This window comes from Rosa rugosa, chromosome 4 (genome assembly GCF_958449725.1).
Source record: "Rosa rugosa chromosome 4, drRosRugo1.1, whole genome shotgun sequence".
NCBI lineage: Eukaryota > Viridiplantae > Streptophyta > Magnoliopsida > Rosales > Rosaceae > Rosa > Rosa rugosa.
In genome coordinates this window covers 36,140,940-36,159,122 of record NC_084823.1, presented here as the reverse complement: position 1 = coordinate 36,159,122, position 18,183 = coordinate 36,140,940, and the positions used below count along the sequence as shown (strand labels likewise).

The 18,183-nt window shown below is 37.1% G+C and overlaps 1 protein-coding gene and 1 long non-coding RNA gene across 2 annotated transcripts; both read right to left on the bottom strand.

The window, feature by feature from the left end:
• Nucleotides 1-8,303: 8,303 nt before the first annotated feature.
• Nucleotides 8,304-9,274, bottom strand: LOC133744729 (uncharacterized). The gene is made up of 2 exons (XM_062172789.1): nt 9,150-9,274; nt 8,304-8,784 (listed from the first exon to the last, which is right to left on the bottom strand). The coding sequence occupies exons 1-2, from the start codon at nt 9,272-9,274 to the stop codon at nt 8,304-8,306; spliced, it is 606 nt and encodes a 201-aa protein (XP_062028773.1).
• Nucleotides 9,275-16,091: 6,817 nt separating this feature from the next.
• Nucleotides 16,092-18,135, bottom strand: LOC133707078 (uncharacterized). Its single transcript, XR_009844904.1, has 4 exons — nt 18,000-18,135; nt 17,626-17,897; nt 17,327-17,409; nt 16,092-17,035 (listed from the first exon to the last, which is right to left on the bottom strand). It is a non-coding gene; the product is annotated as an uncharacterized LOC133707078 (long non-coding RNA).
• Between the last annotated feature and the right edge of the window lie 48 nt (nt 18,136-18,183).

The following is an 18,183-nucleotide window of genomic DNA, read 5'->3' as shown; positions in this document are numbered from 1 at the left end:
ATTTTTTGTGATATGTTTATCACAAACGCTATATGAGAAGTAAATTTTGCAACTGATACACTCGTCATTTTGTTTAAATTTAAAATTGAGAGCATTTATTCTCTCTCAATGCATGTATACTACTATTGTTCTTGACCAATTCTTGTAAGTTTCTCTACTGTCTGTTTACTTAAACTAAACGATGAGGATTAGTTTATTTTTTTAGTAAAAGCAAAACGAGCATGTTTATGCCCAAAGATATTGTAGATAACAAAATTGCACATTCTTCTTCACCAATTTTTTTTTGAATTTGCACAATATTACCGACCATATTTTAGTGCATTTCTCCAATCATTCCAAGTAAGTAATACAGGATTAATCCATAACTTAATATTCTTGTTTTTTTTTTTTGGTTTATCATAAAGATATTTACCAATTAGGTATCTAACTCTTATAAATCACACAAGTGAACTATCTCTGTCGCTATGTTGAACATCGGAAATGTTTTCGAGGGTATACATCAAAATTGAAAGGGTGCGACTATTTCCACCCTACTAAATGCTTTGTTCACCCTACAATCAAATTTTTTCTTTAAAATCCCAAAATTATCCTTAAGTACAATTATTAATAGAAAAAATAATTGTAGTTAAGTACAATTTTATGGATAAATAAAATTTTATCCAACGGACATCCCAATTATCATCTCAACTTTCTATACCAAAAAAAAAAAAAATTATCATCTTAGCTTCTTCATCGCCAGTTTATCAAACAATTAGTTAGATGAAATTTTCAATCTATAGCAGCAAGTGAAAATAATTGTTGGTTAGTATTATTTTGTTCTACTTCATGTGACTCGTGTTTGATTCTACGTCACAGTAGCTGATGAAGGGAGAAAACAAAGAAGAGGAAAAAAAATGAAAAAGTAAAAAAAAAAAAAAAAAAAAAATAGAAGGCATGGGGTTGCACCACGATGGTGTGCTTATTTTCTTATTCTTTTTTCTTTTCCAGTTTTACATTTTCAATAGTATCTTTTTTTTCTTTGCTTAATTATTTAAGGGTGAAATTGGAATTTTCAAGGTAAAAGTTTAATTGTAGGGTGAACAAAGCATTTGGTAGGGTGGAAATAGCCTCACCCAATCGAAACCATGTATCTTTATAGTTCCAATAGTTCCTAAGTTTATAATAACCGATAGCTAACCTACAATATCTAACACTCGACCTAATTTGACTTCTTGACATTAACTTGATAATTAAGTTCTCACTCATTTCACACGAAACTCAAACAGCTTATAGAACCCCCGTGAAGGACTGACTTTTGTAAAATTACAAGGATCGATCTATGAATAGTTTGAAAGCATTTTTCTTGACTGCACATTGATAAATTCCTCTGATTCGTAATAGAACAGTATTGAGAAGCATAGAAGTTTGTTGTTCCATTTTAAGGATGCAAGCTAAATGCATCCTTAAAATTAATTAAGTGTTGAATCTGATGAATACCATAAAGTTCTATCATAACAACCATACAATAGTTTTCCAAAAAACAACAAAAAAATAAAAACAAAACAAGCATAAAATAGCATCGCATTAAGTTCATGTACAATTTGTGATAAAACATATATAACATGATTTGATCCATGTGCGTTGTTTGTAAATATATTTGATAGCTAGAAATTTGATAATTTTCTGAATTGAGGGTTGGAAAATATATATATAGTCTGTTGATATTATAGTAGTTGCAAATATGTACTGCGTACTGCAGACTAGTGAACCATCATTCATGTACCCAGTTAAATATTAATGTTACATTGAAAATAAGTAGTTAAATCAGCATATATTAGTCATGAAAGATACAACTCATCTAACTAAATGTCCATTTGCTAAAACTAAAGGACAAATTTAATTTTTCATTTTCTAAAGCAAAACCTCATTGCATTCATACATGCATATAACAAATTTTTCTTCCACATCGTCGTCAGCTTGACGAAGTAGCACTAACTAGCTTGTTCCACAACATTACCAAGCACAGCTCACTTAATTGACCTCCATTGCAGCAACGGAAAATTGAAGCCACATTACTTGCCTTAATTGATTGCTAATTTGCTATAGCTAGTTACCATCGATCAACTATTCCATAGCTTGAGGAACAGTCATATCACGTCTCCTGTCCTTGTCACTAAGACTCCAGCACTTAAAGCAAGTCCACCGGGCATAACCAAGCCCGGGCACCACCTCACAAAATGACCCAGGACAGTAAAATGTCCATTTTCTTCCTTCCACGCACTGGGGTTGGGGCAAGCCAACAGTAAATAACTCAGGCCTCTTGCTGGGTCAAGTTGGTGACCCGAGGCATGACCCAGGCTTCCAGTTTTTTGTCGATGTCTGGACGTGGGTTGCTGCGTTGGCAAGTACCCATTGGCTGCTTCTGAATTTTGAAGGCAACCATCAACAGATCTGCCCCGTTGGTTGTAATAGTAAATGAGATCTGATGGTGAATAATTAATGACCTAATTATACCAGGTTTAGGAAGGTGAAAAAAAAATTATAAATAATAACGGCTACATTACAACGATATGAAAAAAAAATTGTCAAAATTTCCTATAAATACCTCACTTTCTATTTTAGCTCTCACACAAAAAAAAATCATCTTTCCTAGTTCCTCTCCTCCTCATAGCTTTCATCTTCCAAATTTTTTTGATTCCAATATGAGCGTACAACCCGTAATAGATCCAAGTATTGACGGGACGAGATGACAACCTATGGAAGACATTCAATTATACAAGTCTTGGAGATATGTTAGCCAAAAACAGGTAAAGGGTAGACGATCTATGGATAGACGTTCGCAAACACTATACCGAACATTGGAATAGATATGTCCGATCAATTCAAGCTTATATGGGGAGGTGGAAAAATTTGAAAGTCGAACTTTATGCTTGTCATTATTCATTAAGGCAAGCGAAAAATTAGTACAAGAGTGGTGCGAATATGATTGATGAAGTATGAATTTGTAGTGTAACACGAATATTAATTTTTATGATCTTTTTAGTTTATATTAAAATTTAATTACTTGATACATTTTACTTTAAATTATTAGTTGATATATTAAAATTTAGTTGATAATTATACTTCAAAGTAGTAGTTGATATATTAAAATTTAGTTGATACATTATACATACTTTACACTTAAAATTATTAGTTGATACATTATAAGGTGACTTAAAAGGGCAAATTACTGTTTAGTCCCTGAAGTATGGCTTCATCCTCGTTTCAGTCCCTGCCTTTCTGATTTAATCCCAAAAGTCCCTGAACTTACAATTTTCAGTCCAACCAGTCCATCTCCTCCATTTCCTCCGGTTGCTCGATGACGTGTCAGTCATTCCTTGCCAGCTCAGCGCCACGTAAGACACGGATTATGTAAAGTGACGAGAATGCCCCTGCTTCAGTTTTTTCCAAAATTTGACTACAAACCCTCAAAGCAAATCAAACCTGAGAGGGATTTCCTCAATACAAACGAGACCAGCCAAATCCAACCCAACCCACACAAAAAAAAAAAAAAAAAAAAAAAACGATCAAAATTTGAACGAAAAAAAAAGAAGAAAAAAAACCAGAGGAGCTGTGAAAGCTTACGTTGGGAGCGTCCTTGATGCTGAGGTTAAAGGGTCAGAGATGCTAACGTGAAGGGGGGCCGAGCGGAGCTCCCATGACTTCAAGCTGCGCGACCAGCTGGTCGTGGCCGTTGCTGTGGTCGTGGCTGTGCTGCTTCTTCCGGCAGAGCAGACCCGACATGGGGGAGCCGGAGCTATACTGATCACCAGAACACTCTAATCCAATTCCAATTCTCAGCCATTCCACCAAGAACTCGACGAAATCCAATATCACCCTATTCACAGCTTCTGAAAATTTAACCATAATCAACATCCACTTATAATTCATGACGCAAATTAAGAAGAGGAATAACCAAGGAAGTAGGCCTCATCAACGGGCCGGGCCGGGCCGGGCCTTACTCCATTTTTAAATAGTAGCGGGCCGGGCTTTATTGTAAATTGAAGGATCCAAACCCATCCATTTAATGCGGGCCTCGCGGGCTTTTTCGGGCCGGGCCGGGCTAAGCCTTGCGGGCTTTTTTGGGGCGGGCCTTGCGGGCTTTATTTACAAATAAATCTTTAAAGATAATATTTTTTTATAAACTTATATTTATATATCATACACTCCAAAGAGCAACCTCTATCAACTTAAATAAAATGAGAAAACCGACCGTTGGATGAGATTATTATAATAAATTATGAGCGTGGTAAAAAATTTAGCCAATTTCACCATATTTTCGAATTCGATCGAATTAGTCAACCGTCGTCACTTGTATGTTTTCTTGGTTGACCGATGGCATGACGACCGCGAAACATGCTTATTTTTTCACATCACGTTTGTAAATATTCCATCGATGGATGTGCGTAGACATAAGATAAAAATTTCAATTTTAATTACAAAGAAGTTTGCCTATATCAATTTGCCTCCAAAAGTTGTACGACTTGTATATTGCATTTAAATTGTTGAGGTTCATTCTAAAGCAACCATGAAGTGGAAAATGAATTTAGAGAAATCAACAGCTCGATTGAGAGATTGTAATGTTTTATGGTGATTGTAAAAAATTCAGCTAATTTGATTCTCGTTTCGAATTCGATCAACTAGGTCAAATTTAGTTACTCTTATAAACCTATATTTATATATCATACACTCCAAAGAGCAACCTCTATAAATTCAAATAAAATGAAAAAACCGACAGGTGGATGTGATTATTACAATAAATTATGAGTGGTAAAAAATTTAGCCAATTTCACCATATTTTCGAATCCGATCGAATTGGTCAACCGTTGTCACTTGTATGTCTTCTTGGTTGACCGATGACATAACGACCGCGAAACGTGCTTATTTTTTCACATCACGTATGTAAATATTCAGTCAATGGATGTGTGTGGACATAACATAAAATTTTCAATTTTAATTACAAATACGTTGGCCTATACCAATTTGCCTCCTAAAGTTATATGACTTATACATTGCATTTAAATTGTTGAGGTCCATTCTAAAGCAACCATGAAGTGGAAGATGAATTTGGAGAAACCAACCGCTTGATGGAGAAATTGTAATGTTTTATGGTGGTTGTGAAAAATCCAGCCAATTTAGTTCTCGTTTCGAATTCGATCAACTAGGTCAAATTTAGTTACTCTTATAAACCTATATTTATACATCATACACTCCAAAGAGCAACCTCTATAAATTCAAATAAAATGAAAAAACCGACCGGTGGATGTGATTATTACAATAAATTATGAGTGTGGTAAAAAATTTAGCCAATTTCACCATATTTTCGAATCCGATCGAAGTGGTCAACCGTTGTCACTTGTATGTCTTCTTGGTTGACCGATGACATGACGACCACGAAACGTGCTTATTTTTTCACATCACGTATATAAATATTCAGTCAATGGATGTGCATGGACATAAGATAAAAATTTCAATTTTAATTACAAATACGTTGGCCTATACCAATTTGCCTCCTAAAGTTGTAGGACTTATACATTGCATTTAAATTGTTGGGGTCCATTCTAAAGCAACCATAAAGTGGAAGATAAATTTGGAGAAACCAACCGCTTGATGGAGAGATTGTAATGTTTTATGGTGGTTGTAAAAAATCCAGCCAATTTAGTTCTCATTTCGAATTCGATCAACTAGGTCAAACTTAGTTACTCTTATAAACCTATATTTATATATCATACACTCCAAAGAGCAACCTCTATAAATTCAAATAAAATGAAAAAACCGACCGTTAGATGTGATTATTACAATAAATTACGAGTGTGGTAAAAAAATTAGTCAATTTCACCATATTTTCGATCAGATCGAAGTGGTCAACCCGTTGTCACTTGTTTTTTTAGAATATATATGCACATATTCTATATAGAAGTATGAGAACTTCCACACACACACACACACACACACACACATATATATATATATATAACACACACACATATATCTATATCTATATATATATAAACACACACACACATATCTATTTTATATATATATATATTAAAAACACACACACACATATATCTATATCTATATATATATAAACACACACACACATATCTATTTTATATATATATATATATATAAACACACACACACACACACACACACACACACACACATATATATATATATATATATATATATATATAAACACACACACACACACATGTGTATATATATATATAAACACACACACACACACACACACACACATATATATATATATATACATATATAAAATAGTTTACGGGCTTTTACGGGCCGGGCCGGGTTTTTGCGGGCTTTTGGCGGGCCTCCATCGGCCCACTTGATCCGCGGGCTTTTTGATGAGGCCTACAAGGAAGCCACCACCAGCTATGGGGCAGCGGTGGTCGAATATACCCAACTCACCATTTCAATTTTCTCAGAAATTAAGCTCTAGCAGACATCAATTCGTGCCTCTAAACGTTGAAACTGAACCCAGAAACCAGAGAACCGCCGCCATGGACGGTGGTTCCAACAATACCCGAAATAACCCAAAACCACAAATCGTCAAAACTCAATAAAATCCAGAACAAGTATACTAGCGTGTAGAGAATGAAGAGGAGAAGGGTTTCCTCACCTCAATCGTCATCGGTAATGGCCGGAGTCGCCTGAAAGGCGAAATCTGCCAGAAACCCAAAACCTTTCAGGTTTCGATTCTCTCTCCTCGCTCCATGCATGGACGATCGGTGACCACAGGAGGAACCACGACGAGGAGAAGATGCGTCGAACGTGACCGGTAAGCCGCCATGTCGTCGCCGGATGAGGGGTCTTGTGGTGACGGCCGGTGAAGGAGGCAGATGTCGTGGGTGCCCAGAGAAAATTTCTACATCCACTTCGTACCAACACCCCCCATTTCTCACCTCATAAACCACCATGATCATCTCCAAAGCTTCAAACTACCACAGAGCTCTCTCCCCTCTCTACATAACCAAATGGGTCATTTTGGAGGAAATTTTGGAAAAAACTGAAGCAGGGGCATTCTCGTCACTTTACACAATCCGTGTCTTACGTGGCGCTGAGCTGGCAAGGAATGACTGAGACGTCATCGAGCAACCGGAGGAGATGGACTAGTTGGACTGAAAATTGTGAGTTCAGGGACTTTTGGGATTAAGTCAAAAAGGCAGACACTGAAACGAGGATGAAGCCATACTTCAGGGACTAAACAATAATTTGCCCTACTTAAAATTACTAGGTGATGTATTAAAATTTAATTAGTTGATACATTGTACCTCGTTTATATTTGTACCAATATATATATATATATATATATATATATATATATATATATATATATATATATATATATATATATATATATTTTTAAAAATAACGTAGCAACGTCAAGCACAAGATTTGTGGAGAGCTGCAATGATCAAAGCGAAAGGAAGGCTAAAAAAAGATTATTTCAATAGTTTAGAATGTTACGAGATTGTGTTGGGCTTTCAACAATTTAGTGACATTCTAAGCCATACCTCTTCGACTGGAGGAACCTCAAGGGGAGGAAGTGAATGGGTGCACACACAACAATCCGTTCATGATTCTCATGTTCACTTGGACATAGATGCAGATGATGTAAATGTTGATGTAACTCCCAATCCTTCGGTGAGGCCTCAAGGAAAGAAGGCTGTCAAAGAAGCTATCTGGAAAGGAAAGAAGACATCTAAAAGAAGGCTTCCAAGCTTCTTTCACCGATGGATATTATCCACAAGCACCTTTTACCAATGTATTCCCACAACCTCCTTTCACCGGTATCTGCAACCTCCTTTCGCCGGTGGCTTCCCACAACCACCATTCACCGACGGTTTCCCACAACCACCTTTCGCCGGTGGTTTCCCACAACCACCTTTCACTAGTGGAGTCCCTTCACCTTTCTCTTCGGGTGGATCCATCAACCCCATCCCTATTGATGACCCCTCAAACACAAATTGGATTCCTATTGAAGATGAGGATGAGGAAAATTAGGGAGTTATATATTTTAAATAATTGTATTGTTCTTATTCCAATGCTTGGTCTATCACTTATGTAATATAAATGTCATGAAATGAAAATTTATTTGAATATGTGGGTACATTGAAAGGAAGTCCTCAAGCAATACACTTACAAATGAAAAACACACAAACATAATGAAAAACACACAAACTAAATGAAAACCAAACAAACATAATGAAAAACACACAAAGAGACAGTAGCCAATTATTCAAATAGCAGATCTAGATACTCCTGTTGCCTTTAACTTCCCAGAAGTGCTGAATGAGATATTCCTGAATGTTTGAGTGAGTGTATTCAGATCTAATTTGTTGGTATCGATCCATGAATCCGTTCATATAATGATCATATCTACCAACATGATCAAAGTCATTACCGGTGAGTCCTTCCCATACCTCAGAAATCTTGGGCCTCATATTGTTCTCCTCTTCTTCATCGGATTCCAACTCATCATCGCTGTCTTCAGGTAGTTCATCCTCGACAATCATGTTGTGTAATATAATACAAGTCAACATGATGTATCGAAGGTCCTCTTTATCCCACCCACGAGCAGCTCCTCTAACAATACCAAAGTGTGACTGTAATATACCAAACCATCTTTCCACATTCTTCCTATATTCCTCTTGAGCCTTTGCAAACTCGATTTCTTTGGGGCGTGTAGGACTTCGAATAGTTTTCAAGAAAGTCGTCCACCAAGGATAAATACTGTCAGCCAGATAGTAGCCTAAATTGTGAATTCTGTTATTCACTTAGAATTGGATCTGAGGTGCTCTACCGGCAGTAAGCTAGTCAAACAATGGGGATTTTGCCAGGACGTTGAGGTCGTTGCATGCTCTGGGCATTCTAAAGAATGCGTGCCAAATTTAGGTGTCGTACAATGCGACTGCTTCTAGGATGATAGTGGGGATATGTTTTCGACCACTATATTCTCCAGCCCAACCAGAATGGCAATTCTTCCATTGCCAATGCATACAGTCGATACTCCCAATCATTCCTGGAAAACCTCTTCTCTCAGCTTTGGCCAAAAGTCATATGAGGTCGACCGCATTAGGAGATATTCTACTGAGTACAGATTAACAATTCCTCTTGTAAATCGCTGAAGGACTGCGATGGAGGTGGATTTCGCCATCCGACAATACTCAGCACATTGATCTGCCCCAGCACCGTAAGCAAGCATTTGCAAGGAAGACGTCATTGTTATGTCCCGAACCTAAATTTACCGGTTTACTAGTCATTTAGACGGTAAACGACAATTACTTTCACCTTTGACTTTGTTCGATACGTTTAGTGGCCCTAAAAGTTGACTTTTTTTTTTTCGGATCATATTTTGAGAAAATTTCCTTCATGAAAGTTGTAGAGAACGTTAAACCGAGCGCGTGCATATATAGTACGGAAAAATCGGAGTTTGTATGCGAAATTTATAAGCAAAATATTGAAATTACTATTTGGGGTAAATTGTATAAATTTGAATTTTTACTGTGGGAGCTCGGTAACTCCCATTTCTCTCTCTGGCTCTCCTGCAACTCTCTCTCTCTCCGGCGTTTCTTCGCCTTCCGGCCACCAACAAGCAAGCTACCGGCCCCCACAGACACGTCTCCTCCTCTCCTTGAAGCCTGCGATGGTGGCTAGTGACGATTTAGCCGGAAAACGGAGAACCAACACCAAGAAGCTTACAGTTACTGTAGGAGGAAGTGGTCAACGCCGGTTTCTCTCAATTTTGGCTACCACAGGCGACCAAACTAGGTTCTTTGGAAGCGGCTTGAACTGCACTTCATGCTGTCCAAACCTCTTGCAGCAATTTGAAGCGTGGAGGAAGAAAGCATAATTGGAAAATTTCACTGTACAATCGGGTTGTTTAATTGTTCGACCACTTCGAGGTATTTTTTGACTTTGTCACAGTTGAGAAAGTTGTTGGGCTTGTTGAGTAGGTGTTGTTGCTAAAATTTGGTTGCCATCGGAGGTGGTGGCCTGCAGCGCGTGGGGCCCATGTGCCGCCACTGTGGGTGGCGCTTAGAGGCGCGTAAAACATGTTTCTGGCTTTGATTTTTAGCTAGTTAAATCCTATAATTCTTGTAGAGGTTGAATATGTGATTTTGGTGAATTTTGGAGAAGTTTGACATCGATTGTGAATTTCTGAATTTTTGAGTTGCGGATGTCGATTTATGGGAATCTGACCTTCGGATTTCCCTTGTTTCCACTATGGAATACTTTAATCGACGGATTGATATTAGTGGTGAAGTTTGGCTTGAATCCGGAAAGAAATGGAGATGTTGGTTTACATGGGGTTTTCGGATTTCGTTTTAAAATCGTATTTATTTGTCGAATTGTTGTTTACGGAATATAATTGTGTACATGACGATGTACCAAAAATAGATATGCTAAAAGTAGCACGCAATTTAACTCTGCAAAATGTAGTTGTCAGTATAGAATAAGTAGGGATCGTTCAAGCCGGGGATTATGGGTACACCTGCAATTGCATAAACAAATAAAGAATTAATAAAAAGTATGAATTATTATTTAGAAAAATAAAACAAAGAATAAAAATATATACAAGTAAACACAAATAAGGGGGTTTTAGGACTATAAAATCGAAAATTAAAATAAATAAAATAAAGAAAATGTAAAAACACATATACAAGGGTGGAACGCAAGGAACAAAGATCAAAACCACAATCATATGAATGAAATCCAATTACAATTCCTATAGTTGATTTTCTAAGTCATGAGAAAGAAGTTGACCATGTGAAACGCTAATAAGCAAACGATTTCCCATATTTTACTTTCCTTGAATATTTAATCTAAGTGAAAGCACCTAAATTAAACCTATTGAACATGAAATCATAGTCTAGAAAGCTAGCTACTCAAGAACACATTCAATGCATGAAGAACAAAGAAAGGATGTCAACCAAAGTGCACAACCTAGTATGAAAAAGTTCATTTATTTGCAATTCTCTTTAACTGATTTCGACTTTTGTCCAAAGCCTTTCCTACTTATGATTTAGGTTCACAAAACTATTAGGTGAATTGTTAACCTAAATCTAGCTCCAATTACATACATATATCCTAAGTTGGCCACCAAAGAACATAAACATGCAAAAGTTTTATGTAATCCAAAATCAATCAAGTAATCTCACATAAGCAACATAGAAATCAACACAAAGAAATTGCAACTTAATTTCAAAACATATAAACAAGCTTTAAACTTTGCCCTTAACGTTATGTTAACCAGAATTCATAACTCTACGAATCAAACAAAGGAAAACGAAAATAAGTATGAAATACACCGTGAAAGATGAATGACAGAGCCTTGAGACGAAGAACTTGAAGATCCTTGAAAGCAAGCAATCTTCTAGGGACGACACAAGGGTGGATGGCGGTTAGGATCTTGATGTATTGCATGACTTCTTCTCCTCCTTAGTTGAGATGCAGAGCTTCTGAAGACTAGAGAATGGAGAGAATTTTTGACGTTGAGAAAAGAATGAAAGAATGAATGATTGAGGCTTGCAGGGTGCATCTATATATAGGAGACGTCTGGGGCTTTTGGATCCTTCTTTTAATTTCTAAGAATTATCTGATTGATCCACACAGTATTATCCAATCAGATAATTCCACTTCATTCTTCATGTGTCATCCAACCAATGGGAAGCCTCCAAAATAACACCTTGATTAAAGGGAGATTATTTTTGCATTAATTACATGATTATTTTCTGATTTATCTCCTCAATTTCAGCCAAGAATGAAATGTGGACTTCAAGGAATGTATCTGGACCTGTTTTCAACCTTTCTGCATGTTGTAATCCCTTGAAATTCTCCTTCATTATCTATAGAAGTCTCCCTTTGGCCACAATCATGTCTAGATGCATTTAGGATTTAATTGAGATTTAATTATCCAGATATATACTTGAAATTCGGCCAAAATCAGTCTATGTCTAATACGGACTCCAAATTTAATTTTTAACCATCTTTTCTTGTCAAAAATGACTCCCAATCCATATCACCTTTGTAGAGGACGTTTTGAGCTTGTTCTTGGGCTCTCCTAGTCCACCCAGGTATCCTATTGTCATTAGAACTCCTAGTCCAACGAGGACTCTTCACATGAAATGTCCTTGAACCTTCCGGAATCTTCTTTTGCTTTCCAAGTTCAATTGGGACTCCTTGTGTCATTAGGATTCATTTTCCTGGCAGGAGTAAGTTTCCTAGTCTAACTAGGACTCTGCATTTTTCGCCATTTTTCTTAATTTCTCCGATCATATTTTCTAGTTGACCCAGGATTCCTACTTTAACTGGGTTTCCTAGTCGGACCAGGATTTCCTAGCTGGACCAGGAAAACTTCATTTCTTTATTTCAACTTATTTCTGCAGCCCTCGCGCTTTTCCTCTATCATTTCCAACGTTCCCTTGCTTCTCATATGCCTGTAAGCTCATTTCTTCTCCATTTGCTCCAAGGTACCTAAAAATAGAAACTTTATTAAAATTGATTTATTTAAGGAAATAACTAAGTAAAATATGTGGAAATAACTATTAAAACATCGCATTAAAATGCTCCTATCAGTATCGACTCATCGCTCGACGAGGATCCTTACGCTTGGGTACCACGTTAGCTATATACTGTGAGTGGACTTTGATTTTAAGCACTACTAGAAAAACACCATTTAAGGACATTGAAACAGAGTCCTTAAATACATACAAGGACTCTTTAAACTATCCGGGAGTCATAGTAAGTCTGAAACAAGGACACTGAAAATGTGTCCTCTTATCTGTACGAGGACACAGTTTGTGTGTCCTATTAGCTCTTGACATGGTGTCCTTGAATCCATAAGAGGACACTTAAACTGCATCCTCATATTATCTAATATGCGTCCTCTTTTCTATACTAGGACACACAAACTGTGTCCTAAAAACTCTAGAAATGGTGTCCTTAAATCCATGAGAGGACACAAAAAAAATACACTCATACGTGTCCTTAAAACTAAAACAAGACACTTAAAAAGAGTCATGTATACTCAAACACAATGTCATTGAATGTAATAGAGGACGTTAAAAAAGTGTCCTTAAAACTTGTTAAGAATCCAAAAAAAAAAATAATAATAATAATAGGAATCTTCCTCCAATTATACATAACTCAAAATACACCACCAAATGCATTACTTAACTGAATCAGAATATCATATCCATACATATACAAAAAAATTTCTAAAGTGTAACAAATTACAATTCAACAATTCTAGTCAAGTAATTCAATCTACTGCACCATGTAGGTTTATAGTTGCTTAATCTAATTCCCAATATCTCCAATCACAACCTGAAGAGGAAGGAGAAAGTAAGAACATCTTATATTACCTGTAAATGCTACCTAAAACAGCTGCAATATCATTCAGAGAGCATGGAAGGTTCAAATAAATAAAAATTCAAGAAACTAGATCTAGCTGCAACATATAGCAAACTTGGAAACATGTAGAGCTGGCACAAGGAAGCATATTACACAAAGCCTATAGGTATACTTGCAGTAAAAGGAAAAATTTTAGCCTCCCTTGCAATTATGGTTTTCATATTGGCAACCACTTACTTCTACACAAACATCAAACAAGATTCATCGAAAACTAACCTCTTAGACATTGGTACAATACGGAGAAGTAGCTACTTAATTATTCAAGGGGAGAAAGAAAAAAAAAAAAAAAAGGAGAATGAACCAGACCTTCAAGGTTTTAAGTATCTACTCATCTTCTATTCAAAAGCCTTGGTCTTTCATTTCCTGCAAGCACATATGTAAACGAAGGATGTAATTGCATTCAGCATTGATTCTTAGTTCATTTATATAATCCCAAAAACATAAACTCATTGAGAACAAGTGCTACCAACCATGAGCTATATATCTGAACAAATAACTATATTCGAAGCAACCACTGATATAACCCTTCCCCTTGCAAGTCACTAATTGATAAATAATAGGAAGGACTGTTCAGAAGGTCATGGTATAAGCATTTGGTATGTTTCAAAAAATATGAGAAAGTAATGGTGCAATATACTATCAAAAAATATTTACATGCTGAACTCTGTACCCTTTTACCGTTGATAAAGGGAAGCAAAGAAGCCCCAACCTGCATATAGAAGAAGAAAGACACAACAAAATAAGCAGAATGTGTCTCACCAAAATAACTCAAAAGTGAAATGTTAAGAAATTAAAAGGAACAAAATGTGGCATGTAATGAATAAGATACCACTGCAACTCGAATATCCAGCAAAGAGCGTAATTTTGAACCAACGAGTTTCTTTTCTTGATAGTCAAAAACAGGACATCAAAAATTATAATAAGATTAACAACTGAACAAACAGAAGCAGAAAATGTTTTTCGTCTGGAGAAAACTGTACACCTACCATGTTTTACCAGAATCGTTTGGACCACCAATGCCAACTGTAACAAGGCCCTCATTTTTCTCCCAAAACTCTGAAATTTGGGGTCTCACAGCAATATATCATCACATTCACACATAGGTCTGGAAGAAAATAAAAGGAGAGGGAAGCATGTATCAACAGATGCAGAATCAAAGATCAGTTAAAGGTAGGGCTGGGTTCGGATCGGTTCGGTCTGAAAAGTTTGAAAACCGAGTCCGAAACCGACACTGGCAGTTCGGTCCGGATCGGTTTTTACAGAATGGAGAGACCGATGATAAACCGACCCGGAAACAGTCGGTTCGGTCTATCGGTTTTTCGGGCCAAGAATTCTGTTTGTCCTAAATCTCCAGATTGACTCATTAACTATTTAAGTCACTGCATTCTGCATCATTGCAAAGTGCAAACTGAAGCAAAGTAACTATGCAAAGTGATTGCAAACTGAAGCATCCAAATGGACCAAATCTGCAAACAAACTATGCAAAATTGCAAACTAAAGCATCCAAAATTCCAAATGGACCAAATCTGCAAACAAAAGCCAACAAAAGATAAACTCAAGTAACACATAAACATAATCATAATGTCACAAGCTGCTCAACTCAAGTAGCAGTTCATCAACTCAAGTACTTAGTTCATTACTTCATTATTTAGTACAACCATAAACAAATAAACTAAACTACTAAAGCCATAAAGCCATAAACAATGCAAAGCTTCAAGTCACAGTAGTATAAAGCCATAAACAATGTAAAGCTGCAAATCACAGTAGCAGAATTATAAATAGTCCCAACCTGGACCTTCTTTCCATCTTTGAACTCATAGAGAGGTTTATTAATCTTCTCATAGTGCTCCCATACCATTGAACGTTTCCTCGACCCTGTGGATGTACTCGTCCTCGCTCTCTTTTTCTGTTTTGGTGGTCGTGATGATGGCATCGTAGATGGAGCTGTTGCAGAAGATGGTTGGTCTGTGCCAGTTGCAGGGACGACAGCATTCTCGGCAACTTCAGTGTCGAAATCGGAATTGGGGTTTGCATGATTCGAATCGGTATTTGAATTGGGCTCGGATTAGGAAAGGGATTCGGTTTGTGGTGTGTTTGAGGTGTTTCCAGTGGAGGAATCCATGGGTGATTCAGTGATTGATCGAGAAAATCACAATTTGTGATCGCGGAACTGTGAAGAAGAAGATAAGAATTAAGAACTGAAGGTAGTGAAGTGAACTGTCTGAACTCACAGACGGCTTCGCCTAGGATTTAGGTCGATGAAATTGGGTGATTGCCTGCACCCAAGTCCACGGTACTCTATATAGGCTTGACTGAGAACCAATGATTATGCTACACGTATACAGGTACATTTACCGGTCCGGATCGGTTTTATTCGGTTCTGCAACTTAGTGAAACCGCAACCAAAACCGATGTAAGTTTAATCGGTTCGGTTTAGCCCGAACCGAGGATTTCTGTATTCAAACCATACCCGAATGGTCCGTCCATTCCGGTCCGGATCGTATCGGTTTCTCGGTCCCTCGGGTCAAACCGCCCAGCCCTAGTTAAAGGGAAACATTCCATCAAATAGTGTAATGTTTTAAGCCAATTGTATAAGTTTTCCAAGTATATGCTACACTGTGTTTTTGCAGTAGTTAACACAAATTTATATGTTAGAACTCATGAGATCAGATAGGTAAAGTACTAAAGAATTACGACAATCCAGCAAGCTAGTGAAGACAAGATTACATGAAAAAATAGGTGCATTGTCACTGCTATTTAAAAAAAAATAATAATAATAATAATAATAACAAGAGTGGTTAACCAAAGATATGATTTCATAGATCATGCATCAAAAGGATATATAAGATCAAACTAAAAGGTTAAAATTATGATTCTTACAGCAATGTCAACAAACTACTTAGCGCGCCTGATTTTGGGAATAGAACCAAAGAATGAACTGCCATCAAATGACAACCAAAGCCTCTTCAGGTGTAAGAAACTCCACAAGACCTTGCCTCTTCTCTTTGTTATTTTGAGGTTAAAACTAAATAGTTAAGGCATTCCTCATTCTGGACTCGTAAGTTCATGTATTACAAGCATCAGTAATAATGCTCAGAAATAATATGAACTTACGACACAACTGATGCAGGGTCATGTTCTTTGAATATGATTTACACCCGAAGACAACAAGAAATTATTAAGAGAATGTACTGAAGTGTTCCTTGAAACTTGCGAAAACAGAAACAAAAGAAATAAGCAAGAAAACGATTTTAGCTCGAGTTTTTGGTTTTGAGAAAACAATCAAATCAAACAAGTTAGAGACAACCTACCCACTCCAAACAATCAATTGGATTACTGGAAAGGAATACATATCTGATTGGCATGAAGAATCTAAAATTCGAGACCTCAAACAGATATAAATTCCTCATCCAAAACATCCAGCACTAAATCAAGTAAATCATGCATCAAAAAGTCAAACTGTATTCGCATCAAATAAGCATACCTTAAACAATGAACCAAAACCCTCCTCCTTGATCATGGTCCTGGCAACTTGTCCAGCTGATCCCTGACCCAATTGAATTCTCACCTACACCAAAACCAACACAACAAAAACTCATTAAACTGTCAATCCCATTAACCTTTACCAATCTAAAAGTCCCCATTTTATTGGAAAGGAATACATTTCTGATTTGGTATGAAGAATCTAAATCATTCCCAATTCCTACAAGTAACTTCACTGCTACAAATTCAAAGCTAAATTAAGATCATTACTTTAAGCACTCCTTGATGCGAGACCTCAAACAGATAAAAATTCCTCATCAAACACATCCAGCACTAAATCAACTAAATCATGAATCAAAAACTCAAATAAGCATACCTTATACAATGAACCGAAACCCTCCTCCTTGATCATGGTCCTGGCAACTTGTCCAGCTGATCCCTGACCCAATTGAATTCTCACTTACGCCAAAACCAACACAACAAAAAGTCAAAAACCCATTAAACCATCAATCCCATTACACCACTAAACCAAATCAAAATCCGAAATAGACCCATAAATCAAAGATCTAAAACCCATCGAAAGAAACCAACTTTAAGCTCAAAGACCCGAGTTGGAATCATGGGTCCAATCCAAATCTCACAAAAATTACAATCTTGATGAATTTCAATACTCACCTTGATCATATCGATGGGTTGGGTGACGCAGGTAACGAGCATACCGGAGGCTCTGCCATTGATGAAGGGCTTAATGGAAAGCTGTGGCGCGGCAGAGGTTCCCAATCACATGCGCGATGCACAACTCGTCGTTCGCGTGGTCGCTGGGCGGGTGGTGATGTGAGGCACGCGTGGTTGCAGGACTGACAGCGATAGAGCTACTCAATCGCGGAGGTATCTAGGGGCGGCGGGGACGGCATTGCGGAAAGGATGAGAGGGTTTGGGCTTGGCATCTGCGGAAGAGTAGACGAAAACAAAAATTAAACCTATATGATCTCATCCAGATAATTAAGGATTATGAATCTTATTCCGATTTGGATAGAGGAGAAAGTCACCTTCATATTACGATCTGGATAGAGCATACAGATCTGACAAGAAGAAAAAGCTTTAGACAGATCGATAAGGAGAGAGAATTACCCATCCGGTGAGCTAAAGAATCAAATCTGCAATTTGTTCGACTAGGAAAAGATGGAGAGAGAGAGAGAGAGAGAGAGAGAGAGAGAGAGAGAGAGAGAGAGA

What these genes read in the sequence shown, in the direction of transcription:
- LOC133744729 (XM_062172789.1), bottom strand. Translation starts at nt 9,274, where the DNA reads ATGACGTCTTCCTTGCAAATGCTTGCTTACGGTGCTGGGGCAGATCAA. An exon ending in ACAAGAGGAATTGTTAATCT is followed by an intron (nt 8,785 to 9,149) that starts GTACTCAGTAGA and finishes TCTGGCTGACAG; the next exon opens with TATTTATCCTTGGTGGACGA.